The sequence below is a fragment of the Mytilus edulis genome, chromosome 2 (genome assembly GCF_963676685.1).
Source record: "Mytilus edulis chromosome 2, xbMytEdul2.2, whole genome shotgun sequence".
NCBI classification, from domain to species: Eukaryota; Metazoa; Mollusca; class Bivalvia; order Mytilida; family Mytilidae; genus Mytilus; species Mytilus edulis.
The window spans coordinates 66,236,784-66,258,160 of record NC_092345.1 but is presented as its reverse complement, the minus strand read 5'-3'; the positions used below and the strand labels follow the sequence as shown (position 1 = coordinate 66,258,160).

Sequence of the window (21,377 nt, the reverse complement as noted above, 5' to 3'; positions counted from 1 at the left end):
AGATACGCTGATCATCAACAAACTATGAACTTCTGCGGAAATAACCTGCTTCCGTTTGATTGTCTTCCTATTATTGCATGTACTTACACGGTGTTAAGGTCGTGTTCTCTAATCAAATGCGCATTACACTAATATGCAAAGGTTATATATTATTGTTGCAGAGAGTAGTTCGTTTGAATTGATTAACAATCGATGCTTTAAATATCTGATAAAATCAGTAAATTATTGCACGTATCGATTCCAGGCTCCGCATGAAGGTTGTTGTGTCCTTTTACTGACCTTGATACATGTCTCCAATCAACGTTTTTGACAAGATGATTTTAATCGAATAATCGCATTTTATGGCATTTAACAAATAGTGATTGTTAATGGTAAATGTCCTGAAAGTGTTTTTGAATCAAACCAATCTATAGACATAGGAATACATATGTTCGAATACATTTAGATGTGTTGTTATTGATTATTGTTAGGATTGACTGAAAAATGCTGACGACATGATCCCACGATATTTCTGAAGAAAGTATTATAAGCGTTATTTCAATTCAGTTTATTTGGAGAACAAAGTAAGTATTATTTCTTATACTTTTTTTTTTTAGTCTTCTATTTTAAATTTTACGCAAACTAAATTTAAAAAAAACTATTAAAGAAAAGCCATCCGTATTTGTAAGTATATATTGGCTCAAAGATCTTGCAATACTATACAAATCCTTGAATACATGAAAATGATACTTTATTTTTAGTACATAATGTTGAAATCCAAACCTTTGCATCTAAATATTGGAAAAATGGGAAATGAGTAAAAAAAAAAAACAATTTTGAAATCTTTGTAGTTTTCAACATGAACAGTGACTTTAAGAATCCGTTTTAAAAAAATAGATATAGAATGAAATTCAAAACAGTGTGGCTGTGGCCATTGATTGACACATTAAATTCATCCATTGACTGGGACAATTTGTCTGTCTAGAAGACTGCAACTTAAACAACATAATACAGCTAAATTTATAAGCGCAAATACCTTTGGACAATTTTTACGGTTTTTTTTTTTTCAAGCCAAGTTGACGTAAGTGAATTGACATCACACTAAAATGTGTTGCATTTTATGGTTATATTTACATCTTTTTACAAGATGTTTCAGATACTTTCTTTTTTGTCCAATATACTTCCTATCATTTTTACTTAAACATTTTGTTTTCAGCAGAATGTCTGAAAAATCAACAAAATCACCAGAACGAGATATGAGAGATGTAGGATCTCCCAAAGCTAGATTACTAAAGAACCAACGAAGTCGTCATGATTCAGTTGCCAGTAGAACTCGTCATGATTCTGTTCTCAGCGGTCGGAGTGTCGGGAGCGGGAGTCTCCATCGTCGGTTGTCATACAGACGACAGTCGAGTCTTGGTCTACCTCACTGTGACTCTTTTAAGTCCATGATACTTGAAGAAAAGAAAGAAATAGAGGTAGCAAAGGAAGGAGGTAAATTAGTTAATACTTTAGTTTGATCGGAGAGGGACCTTGTACTATATCACCTGCATTTTTCAACATTTGAATTCAATATATCTTGGATCTTGAACACCTCATCATAATAAAGGGTATGATGATAAATATTAAGATAAACAATAGTTTCTGAATAGTAAATTTCACTGAAAAATATAAATTTACCAACGTATTGAAATAGGTCGGACCCCTATCTCATTAATGTGCATACTATAAATCTCTTCTTTTATTTATAAATAAGTGAAGTAATTGGAAAAGTATAATCAAACGCAAACCCATTCACGTGTTGAGAAACCTGACAAATAAACGATAGAACATATTCAGATAAACAAACTTTGGAAGCAATTAAAGATATAAAGGATATCCGGAGGTTGGTACCTTTTTTTCTTAACATCCGGGGGCTGGTACTTTTCTTCTTCACGACGAATAATTAAGTGACATCTCGTTTTAGCTCATCGGGACCGTGAGCTTATGACATCAGCGTCAGTCGTCGTCCGTTGTCTCTCGTCTGCCTTGTCGAAGAATCTTCTCTGAAATTACTGGGCCAAATACCTTCAAACAGTTCGTATCCATTCGTTTTTTATGTGTTTTGTTATTTGATTTTGCCATGTGATTATCGACTTTCCGTTTAGATTTTCCTCTGAGTTCAGTATTTTTGTGATTTTACTTTTTCCTTGGGGTATCGAGTTTATATAATGTGTATCCGAAGTCTTGATCCATTAAAATCATGGCCGCAATGGCTAGAAATAGAATGTAGGGGTCAAATGCAGTTTTTGGCTAATATCTCGAAGACTAAATCATTAAGAACAATCTGACATTGGATTAAAATGTTCAAAAGGGCAAGATCTATTAGACCTGAAATTTTCTTATGGATCGAACATCTCGCTGCCATTAAATTTGTAATTTTAAGGAAAATTTTTAGTTTTTGGTTATTATCTTGAATCTAATTGAAGATAAAGATAAATTGTAAACAGCAAAAACGTTCAGCGAAGTATTAAAGATTTATAAAAAAGTTAACATGACCAAAATTATCAATTGATTCTTAAGGAGTTATTTTCCTTTTACGGAAAATTTTACAAAATTTGTTTATCATGTTTACTAACTTTTAAAAATACTCACACCTGAAACTACATGAACCAAATTAAACCGAACTTAAAACAAATTGATTTGTAGGTAACCTAGAATACAGTTTGTGCATGATTTATTTTCTGTTTCCTCAGAAAAACAAGGCCACCATGGCTACAAATAGAACATATGGGTAAAATGCAGATTTTCACTTGTATCTAAAAAAAATTAAAGGATTTAGTCTTTATGAGCAAATTAGACAGTGAAGTTGAAATATACATTAGGATAAGGTCTTAAAATGAAATTATCAGCCAAATCGGTTTTCTGATTTTTAGGTTATTGCCCCTGAATTTGTGATTTTAAAAGGAATTTTGCTGTTTTCGGTTATAAACTTGAATATTATTATAGATAAAGATAAACTGTAAACAACATCAATGTTCAGCAAATTAGTTTAAATGACCAAAATTGTCAATTACCCCTATACGAGTTATCATTTAATGACAATTTTTCACAATTTGTTTATCTAGTTTGCTTACTTTACGGAAAATAAACATAAATGGAACATAAGGGTAAAAACCAAAAATAATCATTGATGAAAAAGTTTAGCAAAAGATATACAGGTGTGCGATTCAGTCTATTTAGAGCCTCTTGTTTTAGAATGCAGTAACCCATAACCTCGCTTTTTTATATCAATATAATCTCGTTTCCAAAATGCGGTAACCTAGAACATCGCCTATTAATAATTTTCGTTCTGTCAGTAATATTATTATGTATCTTCTTGTCAAGACCAAAGATTATATTTTAAAAGACCCAAAAGTTGAATGGAGTGTATAAATATGATATGCCCTTCACTTCTATTGCCCGGCAGTAAAACCCTTTCTAGTGATAATAGCCTCCACAATGTGAAAACTTAGAATTATGAGGATATCTTACATAACACTCTTTATTTTATTACTTTTAATTTATCTAATCCTATTTTACAGTCGAGGAACACTATGCCAGAAGGAGTAAGACCATAAAGTTGTCATTATAAATGTTGTTAATGGAATGTTCGTTTTCTTTTTTTATTATTTCTTTTTTTTTTTATTTTGTTTCTCGTCTTATATTTTTTTCTAGCAGTATTGTAAACGCCTATTTCTTCTTTACGAAGTTAGAGAGTCAGTTTTTACCTTTATTGTATCAAATTCCGCAAATTTTCTCTGTCTCATTTTGCATTGACAATGACAAATTGAATTTAGCTAGAAATGTCTACTATTTCCACTTTTTAATCAAATTTTAAGGAATTTAAGAAGCTGAAAATTAATTTGTGTACACGTTTTGTTACTCATTGCGGATTCAAGTGAAGAAAAACAAGGTTCACTGCTATTTTTTAAAGTATATAATTTCAACATAATACAGACAATAACCTTTAGACGAATGACAAATAGAAACATATAACATTGAATCGAAAGGAAAAAAAAACCAGCATGTTTTACTTTATTTGTCAAATGATTATAGCTTGGCGAGTCTTATCAAATATGTGTGTTAATGTGAACTTCCAAGGTTTATAAATGAATAGAAAAGTGCTAAATTTAAGCAAATAATACAAACATAAAAATAAGACATCTTGTCTCGAAGATTTATTTGCGAGACAACTCCTCAAATACCTCATATTGCCAGTAAAATATATAATATTGGATATCAACAATATGATAGTATACGCATCGTGAGCATACTAAAAATATTCAATTTGAATTATATTATAACTTGAATCTCTCCTTCTTTGAAATTCTATGAGGATAGAAATGAATTTATATATAAAAAATTAAAAAATAACATTGAATAACAATAACATAAAAAAAACATAACATAACGAAAAAAAAATCGAATCGTAAAAAAGATAAATATCTAGAAAATTTGTTTCATACAATGATTATCTTCTTTGGCGAGCAAAAATAAAACCAACAAGAAAAATTCTTTTCCGTCATGTCACTTTACGAATAAGTTCATTTTGAAGGATATGTTTTTATTTCCTTTTCAGTTCCATGGTGGACATCTAAACGTTTATGTTTATCTATAGTATGTTTTTGTGGATTTTTCTGTCTTTATGCTCAACGGGTAAATCTCAGTATAGCCATTGTTTGTATGGTAAAACATGGACATTCTACGAACAATGGCCAAACACTCGATAATAGTTCATCTATATACAATATAAGTTCTAACTTTACTTCTAATGGAACTATATATACACATTCCGAGGACGAAACAAGTACAGTGATCATTAGAAGTACAATAAAACAGTGCCCAGTGGCACTGTCAACATCAACTCTGGTGAGTACAAGTACAAAGTCACTTAAATGTCATCAAATTGAAGCTTTTTCGTGGTAACTCTGTCGACATATGTTTCGGAATATAGATGTAAAATGTATTTGCTAAGGACATGCATGTGACTTAGTTCAAATATTTCCCATTAAAAATTCGAATTTCTTGATTTTTGTTGAAAATTTGTTCGTGTTTTTTTGTTAATCTTATTCAAACAAACTGATTCCAAATATTAAAAAAAAAAACAAAGATAACGAGAGCTTTTGCCCAATATGAAAGCTATTAATTTGCGACTTAATTGACTCGCTTAGCAAAACATCAAGAAAAAGACAACTGAAATATATCATACAAAACTGAAGACGATACAAATATGTCTATATTAAATATTCATTGTATCTTGGTCGTTTTTCTCATGGCATATCAAGTTTAGATTAATGGTAAACACCGCCACCGTATTAGCAGTTAATTAAATCTTCAATAACGTTTTATTTTGTTCTATTGTTTTCTTTCTTTTCTCTATTAAGACAAAAATTCAATTCGGTTGCACTTTGTCAAAGTTTTAGAGCTAATTTCCTAATGCTTGTAGAGGATGCAGATGTCAATCTTAATTATAATGCTTGAGTAAACATCTATACAAACAAAGCATTTACAAGCATTAAGGAAATTAGCTCTAAACCTATAATCCGCTTCATCATCGGAAAGATGGATGATCCAAGAAGCAGGTTTCATCTACCGTTAATACGCATTGTAGATCTAGTATATATTATGTAGATTATTGAAAACAAAACAAAACAAAAAACATATCGTACAAAAGGCCTACCAAATACGAAACTGGATAAATGATACATTTCTAAATATTACTAGAACACACCCGCGAAATCGCGGGCATTCAGAGCGTAGTTTAAAGTATCAGTATGTAAAGTGTTGTTGGAAGAATTTTGTTAAATACAGAATGACTGGAGAATTTCAGCAAAAGTATCATAAGTCATAGGTTATTGGGGACAGGAAAATGTTTTTTTTTTACCCTCCACCTTTATTTCCAAAGTTCCCAATTTTTGGTTTTCTATCAATTTCAATATGACATACATTTAGTATGTTATGAACATTTATTTAAGTAAGGAGCCTGTAATTCAGTGGTTGTCGCTTGTTTATGTGTTACATATTTGTTTTTCGTTCATTTTTTGTACATAAATAAGGCCTCTAGTTTTCTAGTTTGCATTGTTTTACATTGTCATTTCGGGACCTTTTGAAGCTGAGTATGCGGTATGGGCTTTGCTCTTTGTTGAAGGCCGTACAGTAACCTATAATTGTTAATTTCTGTGTCATTTTGGTCTCTTGTGGAGAGTTGTCTCAACATGGCAATCATCATACCACATCTTCTTTTTTTTTGTAATCAATGAATTTTGTAAAAGATTTAATGACTGGAGAATTTCAGAAAAAGTATCAAAAGTTCACATGAATAATTTTAGCGCTTATCTGTATATTATGAACATTCATTACTATATAGAGGGGGATAGGAGGGGTCTTGATCCCGAAATCCCGGACTTGAAAAAATGAAATCCCGAGGTCCCGAATTTAAATAAAGCAAATCCCGACATCCCGAAATCCGAAAAAAAAGGATTCCCGGATCCCGAAAGGGTCAATCCCGAAATCCCGAGCTTAAAAACACCCGATCCCGGAGTCCCGATAAAGGTCCTATCCCCCTCTATATAAATAAAGTGTATTTACTTTCAATTCTAAGTTTACTAATCGATCCATGGTGATCATTGATATAGTATACAGACCCTCTCTATTCAATAAACTCTGTGACTGCCGTGAATAGTAAACTTGTAAATGATAGCAGATAAAATACTGAAAATACACTTTATTCGTAGTATATATGTATGTTCAAAGTATACAGAAAAACGCAAACCGGAAGTCTAATCTGACTTAAAATTTCGTACAATGACGGGACAATACCCGGATGCCTTTTTTCTCGTTTTTCTCCTAAAATAACTCAATCTGAATAATCATATGAATGGATGACAAATGCGACTATGCACTGTACCTATAGGACACAAAGGCGTGTTGATTAATTTATTGTGGAAAGAAGAGAAGCGACACCAAAAATGAGGTCTTCTCGTTTAATAGTATAGATTAGTTACATAGTGTGTTAGTGACCTAATATGATATTTACTGATCCCGTATATATCATATTAGGTCACTAGCACACTATGTAACGAATTTATCTTACCGACTATCTTTATTTGTTGAATTTAGACTAGAGTTGTCTCATTTGCTATCACAACACATCTTCTTATTTCTATATTTAAGTGTTCAAGTGTTCAATTTTAAGAACCTTCTTCAATTGGTCTGTACTAAAAAATAATACAAACAATAACTATTTATTATCTTTTAAATAAACAAACAGTGCCAAAGTCGTAAATCCACTACTAACCGTGTATTGAATTATGCCCCGCCTCCCTACTAACCTAATATTGAATATACACGGTCTTCACGTGGACGCTTTTAACCAATCATATTCCTAGAAATGTATAGGAGGTAAGATAATAGCAGCTGTTGTCCCATATAGGGCATGAGAAATAATATCTTTGATCACTAAAATATAGAAAATGAACATACAAATTGAATGAAAATCTTTAAAAACACATTGGGTCAATAAATATATTGCTACAAAACGACAAAATTACTATATATTTTTAATGCCAGTCATAAATCAATGTGCCTCTGTTAAGAAATATGCCATTTTGTGAGATTTTAGCCTTCTCAGACTAGATGTTGCTGAAAATGCTCTTTAATGGTATTCCCTTTCGGCATTATGCAGAATTACATCCCAATGATGCTTCATTTGACCATTGTTCTAAATAAGTCAGAGTTGTGCACAAATGCAGTAATTCCATAATCTAAAATATAGTTATGCCAATTATCATCAAATTTGGAATGCTATATCAATACGTGTCGTAAATAATTGCTGTTTCTGAGAATTATCACAAACACATTTGTTTATTCACTGCAACAAAACAACAAAACAAAGTTACATAATTGTATTGGATATTGATCCCCCTCTCAGCTTTTAATTATTTATAATTGTTTTCAGTTGCAATTTACAAAATTAAAACCGTGAATCAATACAATAAGTGAGTAAAACCCATTTGGTTTTCTGATTACCTTTATTTATTTTCAAAAAAGTACATGTAACAGCAATTATTTTTTTTAAAGAAATATGAAAACAATCTTTAAATGCAAAAGTAGTATATCGTTGTTCAATCGTCATAATTCGATTAATAAGAAACAAATCCGGGTAACAAACTCAAAACTGAGTGATACACATAAACTTTAAGGGAAAAAAAAACGGAACAACAGAAACACTGAACTACAACAAAAGCAAACACCAACATACATAGAAAAGGACGGTAGATAACAACTGACAGAGCACATTTTAAGAAAAAATTGTGGATTGACCCTGTTTTTATGGCTAGCTGAACCTCCCGCTGATAAAACCACAACTTTAAACTTGAACTGTTTCGGTTCTTATACATCATTGCCTTTCAATAATGCGCATTGTGTATTCTTGATGTATGTACACCAAGATAAGCGCTTCGGTCGTATGAAATTCATAAATTGTTGTTTTCGTCATCTTTTCTTATTATTAAAGCAAATAAATAGATCCTATCAAAAATACGTTTCTAAATATGAAGAAATACTTAATTTATTTTCCTTTAAGGCGAAGTGTACGTAATTAAACTACACAATGGATTCTTTTTAAATTTTACATGTAGATTCTGCTTGTAAAAATAAATCGGAAAATAAAATAAAAAAAGGGGGTAACCGTTTTCGTTTTTGAGATACGAGCTGTTGAAGTTACCAGCATCATACACCAAAATTACAAAGGATATATAGGGAAAATCGTGAAATTCGGCAGGAATTGTTACATTTCCAAGATTTTCTATCATATTAGACAATCGATTTTTTTTTAAATTTATGAGACGATTCTAAAATGTCTGAGGAATCGATTGGTGCAAAGAAAGTCCTTAGCAACCGTGCTACTTTTCAAGCTATACCCTGTTAAAGTTGAATCTTGAGTGTAAAAAAACAAAAAACAACGACAACGTTATTGACGTCGCCGCAACAGTTACGACGCTTCATATAGTCCTATACTTGTATGAAATATATATATACTGTTTTGTTGGAGTTCGTGTTGCTCGGTCTTTAGTTCTTTATGCTACGTTTTGTGTACTATTGTATTGTATTTGTCTATTATATTCGGGTGCGTGCGGAGATCGCCAAGCTAGAAAACGGTTGACATTTTCTTCATTATGAACTAGAACTATTTTCGACTTTGGTGCCTTATTTTTTGTTAAAATCTAAACACTGCAACGTGTTTTCAAAATCTTTGTTCCCATAAAACTTCATTTCGTCAAGGTCTCTTCTCAGAATATCAGCCATCTGTCTGGCACAGGATAACAAATCAATATTTAAGTAAATTTAAGTTGTGTGGTAATTCTTAGTACATTTGGGTAAATTAATTTAATCTTTGTGCCGCACAAGCATTTCTATAATTCAACACATCCCTGAGCCACGACATTATATATTTTATGCATTGCATGCGCTTCTTTTTATCACAATCCAAACCGGCTAGTAACCGTTGTATAACTGTACACGTCTGAAGACAAATATTTGCGTGAAACATTTTTGTATGATTTTTATTTCTAGAAATCAACCTGAAATCTACAACAGTCCATTCCGAAAGTCGGACTGGACCTTTACTTTTATGTGCATTCGGGATCTACACAAATTGTAACCCGAATAATTCAGTCGTTTTATTCAGCTGATGTACGAATGCTACATTTCTCGTGTGGGAGAAAATCGGACATGGAAAGGGCTTGAATTATTCGAGTTACTCAAATTGAAACTCGGGAATATATTTCTAGCTGTTCGGAATTCGTGGAAACAAATGATTGTTTTTCGGCATTACGATATTGAATCAATAGAGATACCAATTATTTCTTTTAACAAATTGGAATACCAGTCAGTTTATAGGTCTTCAGTTAGAAATAGGGGCGGCAATCCATTCATTTTATCCAATCAATTGGAAGAGGGGATCACCATTGATAGTCAAAAAGCCTTGAAATATTCGATAAAAACGTTGAATGTAAATTATATGAACTCCAAAGTCTCATATTATAAGACTAGTAAACCACAGGCTTCTCAATTCTTGTATGATCATGAACTAGGTGAAAACCTAGAGCTGACCGAGTGCGAGATCCTCATGGATAATCATCGAGGTCGTTAAACACCCCTTGCAGTAAACTTTGGTTAAATTTAAAAAAAAAAATCGAAATGTAATAGTCTGAACACATTTCACCTCTCATTCCACTAAATATTAAATTGCAGTTTAATACAAGTATCACAAAACTTCCCTGACCTTTTTTCTTTAACCATAATAGAGGGAGGAGGGAAGGAAGGATCCAGATCCCGAAATCCCGGGCTTAAAAACACGAAATCCGGCGAGGTCCCGAATTAAAAAAAAATTTAAATCCCAACTACCCGAAATTCGGAAATAGAATTCCCGGATCCCGAAAGGGTCAATCCCGAAATCCCGAGCTTAAAAACAGCCGATCCCGGAGTTCCGTTAAAGGTCATACCCCCCCCCCCCCCCCCCCCCCCCCACCGTAATTCTATATTTTATTCATTCATAATCTTGGATTGAGACTTGATACTTCAAAATTACATTCTCTAATTTTGAATGATGCACACAGGCACAATAAAAGAAAACAGATTTCGCTATATATCTCTTCGAAATAGAAGAAATGACATGTTATATTTTATCTTACATGTGTACTTTCAATTTCAATATGGTTCTAAATTTAGATTTAGTTTTCCCATAAATTGCGGACGGAATAGAAGACACCTGTTTATTTTCTGCACATGTAGAAAAGTTGAAAACTGGGAGTTGAATGACATAATTTTTACTTATTTTAAGATAAATGTTAAAGTAAGAAAATTTTTAAGTTAATGAGTAATTTTTGGGGCATAATTTGTTTATTTTTTGTTTGTTTTCCGTCTTTGTTCTTCCGACTGGTAAGTTTTGCACAAGTGGTCAAATTATTCTCTTGGTATCGTCTGATTTCTTATATGAATATAAATCCTGTCCTTAAATTTTCAATTGCACAAAATACGAACATTTCAACGTCTTTTTAATTAAACAATTAAATTCACACGTCTTTCATTAATTATGTGTAACCTATTATAAAACTTTACGTTGAGTACTGTGTTTTTCGTTCAAGACTACGGCTTTTTAAAACGATATTGTTGGGTCAATTCAGGTTTCATTTTAATTAATTTGATGTCAATAGAAGAAAAATTGTTACATGTTTATTTGTTTATTTGTTTATAATTTTGTTGTGAGGCGTTTTTTCTTTCTGTTGATATCATAAACACGAAATGCCTTCTCCTACGCGTCTAAACAATGTTTTTAAGTCAGGCTGCACACAGAACAACGTAAAGAATGCTGTGATTTCTAATTGGAGTTATTTAGATAATTTCTATGAGGTTAAAGACAGCACAGGCGTGCTTGTTGGATTCATTATAGACCGAAGAAAGTAGTTTCTCTTTCGTGTGTCCTTCTCGGATTTGGCTATACTTTTTGGACCTTTTGGATTATAGCTCTTCATCTTTTATATAAGCTTTGGATTTCAAATATTTTGGCCACGAGCATCACTGAAGAGACATGTATTGTCGAAATGCGCATCTGGTGCAAGAAAATTGATACCGTTAATTTTATTACTATCACTGGGTCGATGCCTCTGCTGGTGGACTATTAGTCCCCGAGGGTATCACCAGCCCAGTAGCCAGTACTTCGGTACTGGCATGAAAATACGGATTTTTTTTGTGTTATTAAAATTTGCTGTTACAAAATGATAGAAATTATTATAAATTAAGGAATGTATCTCCCTCATGCAAAGCTCTGATTCCTTTCACGGATTTGGCTATACTTTTTGGACCTTTTGGATTATAGCTCTTCATCTTTTATATAAGCTTTGGATTTCAAATATTTTGGCCACGAGCATCACTGAAGAGACATGTATTGTCGAAATGCGCATCTGGTGCAAGAAAATTGATACCGTTAATTTTATTCTTGGAGTAAGGGAGATAACTTGCGTAACTAACGACGAACGTTTTTAATCCCGTATTCCGCTAGAGGCGTGCAATTACGTACACTTCGCCTTAAGGGCATACGATACAGTTACAGGGAAGGTAATGACGTTGCTAACGTAAAATGTTATTTTCGCGACGTCAAACTCTGACATATCGGGAAAAGATGCATTTTTCGACTGATTTTTACCATTCAAACTGATTTAATTTGAAAACGAGTGCATGGACCCCTATTTTTTAAAACAGCAATTTGTTTCATTTTGCAAGGAGATTATGTGACCCAAATTTTATAAAACTGTAAATAGCGCAATTTTTTTAATTTTGATAAACATGCAGCAAAAATTGACGTTTTTTCCTCTATTCGTGAACATTTGATAAATATAGAGTTATTTCGGAATAAAAATTGCATAATTTTTAATGATACTTATAAAATACAGAAATTACCGATTATTTAACAAAAACCATTTTGTGTTTATCTTTTAAAACAAAAAAGTTATGTCTTTCTTTCGAAAAAGAAAATAAGGACACAAATCTGAATTTTGAGCAAATATACAAAATTTCAACCTTATTTTACTCAAAAAGTAGCACATGAAGGTATATTTTTTATTCCATATTTGATTTAATCAGGTAAAAAATAGCCTATATGCAAATTTTCATCAACTTGTAAATACAGGTTCAAAACTGTATTGTATGCCCTTAATGGATCTGAAAAATCAACGAATCATCAGATTGTCAGTGTTCACTGAATGGTGTCTGAAGGTCTTTTGGATTAGGTCTTTATACATATAACCATAAACTAATATAGACAAAAGAAAATGAAAACAACACGTTAAAAATTGTATGCGTCCGAATCGCTATTTTAGATTTACAGTCATCGGCATGATCAGGAACACTCAGAGCCGAAAACCTGAAAGCCCAGGGTGAATATTAACCGATACAGTTGGGAAGAGTTTTATTTTCAAAAAAGGAACCGACAAATATAAAGTAATATAGTGAATGACTAAAAACTTATTTCCACATATGACACATAAATAATAGTTATCACACAACACAGCAGTGTTTCTGAATTATACTTTTTTAAAGCAACTTGTAAAACATGCTGTAAACACATAGTGAGACTTTTTGTTTTATTCATAAATATATTCAAAGAAGCTCAAAAACATTTTCCACTGTCTTTGATATTAATTAATTTCAATTATATCCTATTCTTTAGAAGGGAGAATTTGTTTGGGACAAACAACTGCAAGGTGTGATACTTGGTGCATTTTTCTGGGGTTACACCTTTCTACAGATTCCCGGAGGATGGTTGGCAGAAAGATTTGGACCTCGACTTATTATTTCAATAGGAATGCTACTAGTATCGACACTAACACTACTTACACCAATCTGTGCCAGAATAAGTCCATATCTTCTAACTGTTTGTAGAGTATTTATTGGTGTGGGCGAAGTGAGTACAACATTTTTCACGTTTTTATACATATCAACGGCAATGTAGGGGATTAGGATATTTCGTTCATATTGAATAAAGTGACATTGAACGCCATTTCATTCTACAATTTTCTAGTAAACAAAGATAAAGATACACTATAGTGTTGAAATTGAATATGATACACGAAAAAAACTAAACAAATTATATCCAATAAAAAACATAAATTTTCCCATGTGAGTGAATTTATTTCTAATAGTTAGTTATTTGTCAAAAACACTTACAAAAACAAAAAACAAAAAAAAATAATATAAAAAAACATAACCATTAAGAAAAAAATAATTACAAAAAAGAGTAAAATGATAAAAAAAAAATCTTCTAAAGGTTGTATGTCGATGTATGTCGATTAAAAGTGAATAAGGTAACGCTAAGAATTAGACCATAGAAGTATTATAATGACAAAATACACAAATAACGTTTTCTAGTGGTGACTTCTGTACAAATCTTTCGTCAAAGCCATGGGGTTAACCAGAAGCATCTTCCTCTGATTTAGTCGAGGAAAACCGTCAATGATTTGAAGTAATAGTTATGTTCAATGTTTTTTATTGACATATAAAAAAGTATAAGACGTATAATAGAAGGCATTTAAGCATTGAAAAAAAATACGCCCGTTTTTCATAAATTTAATGCTAAATAATTTTGTTGGAATTTTTTTTTAATAGCAAATAAGTGGTCAAGATTATTCTTTTCAACCCAGGCACGACCAGAATGTTTTAAAGGCAAAAGTCGTGGCCAGAATTTTGTTCTCTCTAAAATATCCGTGCCCCCCCCCCCCTACAATGCTTCTATAACCGGGCGTTTTCCGTGTTATAGTAATTCAAAGACGGAATACCAATACTTTAAACTTTATTAGCAAGGTCCGGACAGCGGATTCGTCCTGTATGGAACACGTAAATGAAGAGATTTCCTTGTCCTCAAGTTCTTGAAACGGAAATTGAGACATTTGCTTCTTCTCAATAAACGTTCTCATACGGTCACTATCTCTCTGAATTTTGGATTTCGACTTTGATTTCTTCTTCGGGTTTGGGTTTTCACATGATTTAACGTGAAAACTACACATACGGGCAAAATGACCATGATGTCTGCACTTGTAACAATATTTTTGTCTATAAATATTTGCACTTATATATTTTGATGCATTTTATTATTCAAAAACGATAATCTTATTTGTCAATGTCATAATTCAGGCAACTATGTATCCCGGGGCACAGGTTCTGTGGGCAAAATGGTCTCCTCCGGAAGAAAGAAGTAGATTAGTTGGATTTTCATTTGGAGGTAAAGGATTAACGGTAAATTTCAAAAGAAAAACGCAGGCATACTTTCATTATTCCGTTATAAGCTTTCTTATATATTCTGATGCAATTAACGTGATTTACTGATAACTGATAATATGCTAATAATAGTTTAATTATTGCGTCTGACATGTTTTGAGAGATTTAACATGATTCGCAAATTCTTATATCAAAACAAGATTATAAGATCGTGCCTTCTTTAATTTTTTATGACGTTTGTGAATATAATGGTATTTAATTAACCCTCAGAAGTACAGCCGCCGATATTAATCTTCTCTCAGTATCTGAGAGCATTTTTTGATACATTTGTTTAATATTGTTTTATAAAAATGAAAATGTGGTATAATTGCCAATGAGACAGCTCTCATAAGAGATTTGCATGTTCTTGTTATTAGTTATACTGTATGGTCTGTAACTAGTATGTACGTTTATTTTTTGTTCTAATGTTCTGAATTATTACGGGGTAGATTTATATATAATTTAAATAAGTTTAAACACCCACTATTTAAGTAATGATACCTATGTCAGGTTTCAATACCACTATTAGCACCGTGTTTTAATTAAAATGTTTTTCATTCACTCAAACATAACTTTCCTAACATATGATATCAGGTGCATTATTAGCGAGATGGATGATTCTAATCAGATGGAAAAATGGACAAGCAATCTTTTATTTTTATTGGCCTACTTTCAAAAATTTTCATCTCCGAAATTACACTACACAGTGAAATATTTCAAAACTTTGGGGATGATGGAAATAAAAAATTAAATAAAGCCGTCTGAAGTTTATTTTGTCAAATGTTATCTTTATATTTCCGTAGAGTATATAGAACTCACTATATTTTCTCTATAGTGAGTTCTAGAGCACCGTCCCTTGATGAATATTGCCCAGTAGCAATGTCAACCCTTGCTGCTGTGCATTAATCATGAGGAGAATCACTATTGGAGTAATCTCATGTATCTGTAGCTAGTTCTGAAGGATCTCCCCTTGATGACCTTTGCATTGTTGTGATGTAAAAATCCCTCTGGTCATTAGGGGAACTACTGCAGAATGAGATACTATATTCCTGGTTCTATTTTTACTTTTTTTTGTTTCCGTATTAATAAACTTTATATCATATTCTTTTAATCTTAAATCGGCCTCATTACACTCAATGCCTCTTACCATAATTATATCCTACATTGCTCATATTATCAATTTATTATTTGTGTATTACTTATTGTGTATTTCACTAATGTTTATATAATCATTGTACTATGATGTTTTTGTATCTTGCCCGACAAGGGCCCATGATTTGTATAATGAAATAATGGCGAATGTCTAATGTCTATTAATTATGTCGTATTTTTACAGGATGCCAGCTTGGAAATGCCCTAGCTTTCCCTATTGGTAGTTTATTGTGTGCCTACGGCTTTGATGGTGGATGGCCTTCGATATATTATGTTTTAGGTGAAAAAGTCAAACCAAATGTTCTATATTGGCATAACGAGGGTATCACCAGCCCAGTAGTCAGCACTTCTGTGTTGACTTGAGTTATCATTGATATGTTCATAATTATAAATTATCTGTAAATCAAATTTTAAATTTTTGGATTACTAAGGCTTTTCTTCCACAGGAATAGATTACCTTAGCTGTATTTGGCAAAACGTTTAGGAATTTTTTGCCCTTCAACTTCGTACTTAGAATGAAATTCAAAACAGTGTGGCTGTGGCCATTGATTGACACATTAAATTCATCCATTGACTGGGACAATTTAGGTAAACGTTTGTATGTAACGACCACTGCTCTCTATGTACTTTTTAAAGACACTTAAACTATGGGGTCACCAAAGGTTCTCAACACCTTAATAAAGTAATTCGAAAAATTAATCAGAAATAACACGATGTTTTGATTTATATCAATTATATAAATCAAAACATAAAGGTTATTCCTGATTAATTTTTCGAATTATTTTATAATTAAAGGCGTTAAGAAACCTTTGGTGACCCCACAGTTTAAATGTCTATCGTAGGTACGTCGTGAACAGTGGTCGTTACAGACAAACGTTCACGTAAATTGTCCCAGTCAATGGATGAATTTAATGTGTCAATCAATGGCCACAGCCACACTGTTTTGAATTTCATTCTATTTCAATTTGACCATTAAATAGTTTTGATTCGAGCGTCACTGATGAGTCTTTTGTAGACGATACGGGCGCCTGGCGTAAATATAAAATTTTAATCATGGTATCTATGATGAGTTTATTCTTTACAAATATAATTGTTACCTTCGTACTTAATCGGTTCCTTACCTAGTCATATGATACAAGACTTCGGAAGTTCATATCATTTGCATTCAACGTTTGCACCCCCCCCCCCCCCCCCCCCCCGGTATTTTGTTTTTACTACCAATGTTGGAACTTCGGAAACTCCGAAGTCTTATATTATAGGACTAGTTCGTTACCCAACTTAGCATGTCGGCAATAAGTATCCAACGTTACAATTAACTTTTTTGTTATTTTAACGTTTTGAACGTAATCAAAGCAAGTGCCTAATACTAATTATGACAACCTGTTAAAATTTTGACAATCGGAGGAATAATTTAGAAAGAAAAGAATTAATAAATTTAAGTCTTAGAAGTTATGCCTATATAGCATAAATTGACAAAATCACTATTTGCCACAAAAGTTGCAAATCTATGGAAAACACTGTTTCGAATTCTTTAAAAACAAATTTTTGTTTGTTTTGTTTTGTTTTTAACTTTTTATACAGAACAAGTGAATCTGCTGCTTTTACTCTCTTCCATTTCATATATTTAAAATCATCTTTTGCTTTCAAACTTAAATTTGACTGTTAGCTTTCCTGAAAAAGACAAATCAAGAAAAGTGCATCGAATGCTTCTCTTGTCTCGTGTTTAAGATTTAGCTTCAAACGGTTTTTTATTTGTAGCAGGAAGTTTCTGATGCGCAAATTCAATGTTTGTCGAAGACTACAATATTGAACGTCATTAATTTAGTAGTATCGATATTTCAAATATTCATCTTCTTGTGCAATTTATGTTTCTTCATAAAAAATTTGGTTGCATTATGATTTTTCGTGTTTAATGTCAATTTATATCATTGTCTGTTTATTGATACACTTTTTATTATTGACATTTTCTTCTTCATAATAAGGTGCTGTATCATTTGTATGGTGTATTGTATGGATAGTTTTTGTTCGAGATTCACCTGAGGAAATGCCAGGTATAACAGATATAGAAAAGAAATATATATTGCATTCCCTTGGCGACGACGAAGATCCTGATGATCAGCATCATCATAAGGTAAGATGGAGAAATATGTAAAAAGTAATCGTCATACTTTGTTTAATATTAAGACAACATGATGATAGTGTGCAATCGAAAAATTCATTGCCATACTTGGTAAGACGAGATACTAGTGTGCAAATGAAAAATTGATTTACACAATTGGTAAGACAACGAAAAAGTAACCGACACACTTTGTATGGCGATATACTAGTGTGCAAACGAAAAAGTAATCGACACACTCTGAAGACAAGATTCTAGTGTGCAAACAAAAAAGTAATCAACATACTGTTTACGACAACGCGCTGATAGAGTGCAAGGTTGAATCGAAAAAGTTATTGACACACTTCGTAAGACACCGAAATAATAGTGTGCAAACAAACCAGTAGTCGACACACGGTTAACTGATCAAATATCAGTTTGCAATCAAAAAAGTAATTGACATACTTGTTAAGACAAGACAGTAGTATTCAAAGGAAAAGATAATCGACACACATAGTCCTGTAAGGATTAAACAAAACCATATAAGGTGAACATCACTTGAGGGAGTCACAACCAAAGTGTTGCCATGCGCAGACTTTTATTTTAAGACAAACTGTAAGTGTAACAGTCAAAATACGTACTTTTATAAAACGGAAGTACCAGAAATAGCTTGTCTCTGTAGTTCTAGACTAATTGTTGTCATCTTGATTTTTGTTCATATAGCATACAGCGAAACCTTGGAAAAGCATTTTGACGTCTGGTGCTATGTGGGCAATACTTATAGCTAATGCGTGTGGTAACTATGGTGCTTATATGTTGTTGACGCAAATGCCTACATATATGAAAGAAGTTTTAAAGTTTGATATTAAGTCGGTAGGTAGAAGAAAGGTCATATATTTCATTACTTTTATTTGAATATATTTTTTATATTAACTTGACATGCATTCAGTTCAAAAATTTAACATATCCCTGGTTTGACGCATACTGGTTGCTTACATCTCGTGTTCAAGTTTGTCATAGTCTTTACATAGTCTGATATGTAAAGCTTTAGACTAAAACAACACAGAAAAAGACAGAAAACTAAAATTAAATTTAATCCAAACCCATACAAAATACAAATTGGAAGATGCGATACAAAATACAAATTGGAATATGTGTTAAAAAACTTCAGAAATTCAACTTTATATTTGATTTTCAAAATTCATAGTTGTTTAACATCCTTGCTTTCTATACCGTCGGAGATCCGCGGACACCTTTGAAAATTTCTTCCCGATGTATAAATGATGAAATATTTACAAAATGTATTTATTTATTTATTTTATTTATATGACATCGGACCATAAATAGCTCAAAGTTGAGTAGTTCATTGTCATTAGAGCCTTCAATTACTAGTAATGTGTTTCTTTAGATAGTTCTTTGATTTATTACTTTCAGAACGGAGTGTTTTCTATGATACCATACTTGTTATTTTGGGTTTTTATTATAATTGCTGGAATTTTCGCCGATTTCTTCATAGCTAGAGAGATACTTTCCATTGGTGCTACACGTAAACTATGTTGTTCAATAGGTAAGTCTGGTGCTACACGTAAACTATGTTGTTCAATAGGTGAGTCAGTCTATGTTTGTAAACCATTCTTGGTACAAAATGTTCTTCTAAATAAATGTCCCTTTACTGTTTGCAAAAGGATATGCCAGAAGATATTAATAGGAGTCGCAACATGTTTATTTAGTTTATCGACGCTATCAATCAAATTATCTTTTTTAGAATTTAACACTATAAGGTATGCGAAAAATCTGCATTCAGAATATTTGTTTGGTCATCTGTTAGTTCACAATATTTTTTTCCATCAAATTGAGGATCAGAATATGTTTTCAGGAAAAAACCAACATACCCTTCCCTCTTTCGAAGTTAATTGGTCGTTCCCTTATACATTTGTATCTCTATTCTACTTTAAAATTAATGTCATCTCTAAAGGTGGAATGCTATTTTAAAATCATAATACTTATGTTTTTACGATGTTCGAATGCAATTAAACGAGTTTTAAAAACGAAACTTTCATGAAAACATAAATATCGCCAAAATAACGTATACTTGGCCATAAAGCACTAAAAACGTAAGCGACAAGATCTTGCTGGCAATAATCACGGAAAATATTTCATCCTGATAGTTTCTATCATTTATTGCAGGTATGTTTGTTCCCGCCATTTTTCTTGTAATACTAGGATATATGGACTGTTTTAAACAAACAGAAGCGGTGGTACTCCTCACATTGTCCATGGCGTTTTGTGGTTTTCAATTTAGTTCTTTCTTCATTAATCACGGTGATATTGCACCAAAGTTTGCAGGAACGTTATTTGGAATCACCAATATGGGAGCTAGTGTACCGGGGATTATTGCACCTTATGTTGTTGGTGCAATCACTCAAAATGTAAGTTAGGTGCAAATACTAAATACGTTAGTAATTTCATGGATTGTGTTTGTCCATATGTGATTAAAAAAAATCAGAAAAAAATCTGAATATCTTCTGAAGAAAATAGCTAAATTGAAAGGTTTTCCTGAGAATGATAGGTTTCTGACTTATTTTGCAATGTAAATTCTTCCTTTTAATGGTATGGGAAAATGAAACGATGCTTAACAATCAGAAAGACCCATGATTGTCTGCAAAATTAGTGATGGTTTTTGGGTTTATAACAAATACCAAACAAAACAAAACAATTATGAATCTATAAATATAACAAGTATGACTGAAATCATGCGCATCAAGCAAACCAAAATAAAGGATTCAGATCGGAAATCATTTTGCAAATAAACGCAAAAAAAACAAGTTCAAAACAATAATTTGACCTTTTTGAGTTTTATAATTTACAAAAGGGGAATATGTTATTGCAAATATGCACTATAAATGATAAATATGGTATAAACATAGTTATAAATTGAATTTTCAGAAAAAACCAAAGGAATGGCGGATAGCATTTTACATAGCCGCTGTCGTGTATTGTGTTGGGGCTGTTGCTTACATTATTTTGGCTAAAGGTGAGGTACAGGAATGGGCGGATATAAATCACAAACAAGGACAAAAAACAGAACTTCACGAAATACAAGAAGAAGATCAAGAGCATGATGAAAAATCAAACAATAAGGTGTAGTCTATTCCAATGATGAACAGGTTAAGCGAGGCATTTCATATTTCGCACAGACAGAGAGAAGATATGAAATGTCATATTAGGTTTGTTAAAAGTAAAGCTTTTATTGATTTCGAATTATATTTTAATAAAAAAAAGTTACTGAAACAGACTTTTTAATGTGTTCTTTTTCCAA

The 21,377-nt window shown here is 32.1% G+C and overlaps 1 protein-coding gene across 4 annotated transcripts; it reads left to right on the top strand.

The window, feature by feature from the left end:
* On the top strand, positions 1-21,349 carry LOC139512711 (sialin-like). 4 transcript variants are annotated; one of them, XM_071300571.1, is made up of 12 exons: positions 74-563; positions 1,196-1,473; positions 3,543-3,566; positions 4,580-4,869; positions 13,229-13,462; positions 14,689-14,776; positions 16,148-16,243; positions 17,946-18,094; positions 18,782-18,931; positions 19,493-19,625; positions 20,246-20,487; positions 21,005-21,349. In XM_071300571.1, exons 2-12 carry the CDS (start codon positions 1,200-1,202, stop codon positions 21,203-21,205), a joined length of 1,881 nt encoding a protein of 626 aa, XP_071156672.1. In that variant the 5' UTR covers positions 74-563; positions 1,196-1,199; the 3' UTR covers positions 21,206-21,349. The 4 variants fall into 4 exon arrangements, with proteins under 4 accessions (XP_071156674.1, XP_071156675.1, XP_071156672.1 ...); XM_071300572.1 differs by having other exon boundaries at positions 138-563; positions 1,199-1,473; XM_071300573.1 differs by lacking the exon at positions 3,543-3,566 and having other exon boundaries at positions 1-563.
* Positions 21,350-21,377: the final 28 nt, after the last annotated feature.

Coding starts and splice junctions, on each gene's coding strand:
- LOC139512711 (XM_071300571.1), top strand. CDS start 1,200: ATGTCTGAAAAATCAACAAAATCACCAGAACGAGATATGAGAGATGTA. Junction 13,463..14,688: donor TATTTATTGGTGTGGGCGAA/GTGAGTACAACA, acceptor GTCATAATTCAG/GCAACTATGTATCCCGGGGC. Junction 18,095..18,781: donor ATGATCAGCATCATCATAAG/GTAAGATGGAGA, acceptor TTGTTCATATAG/CATACAGCGAAACCTTGGAA.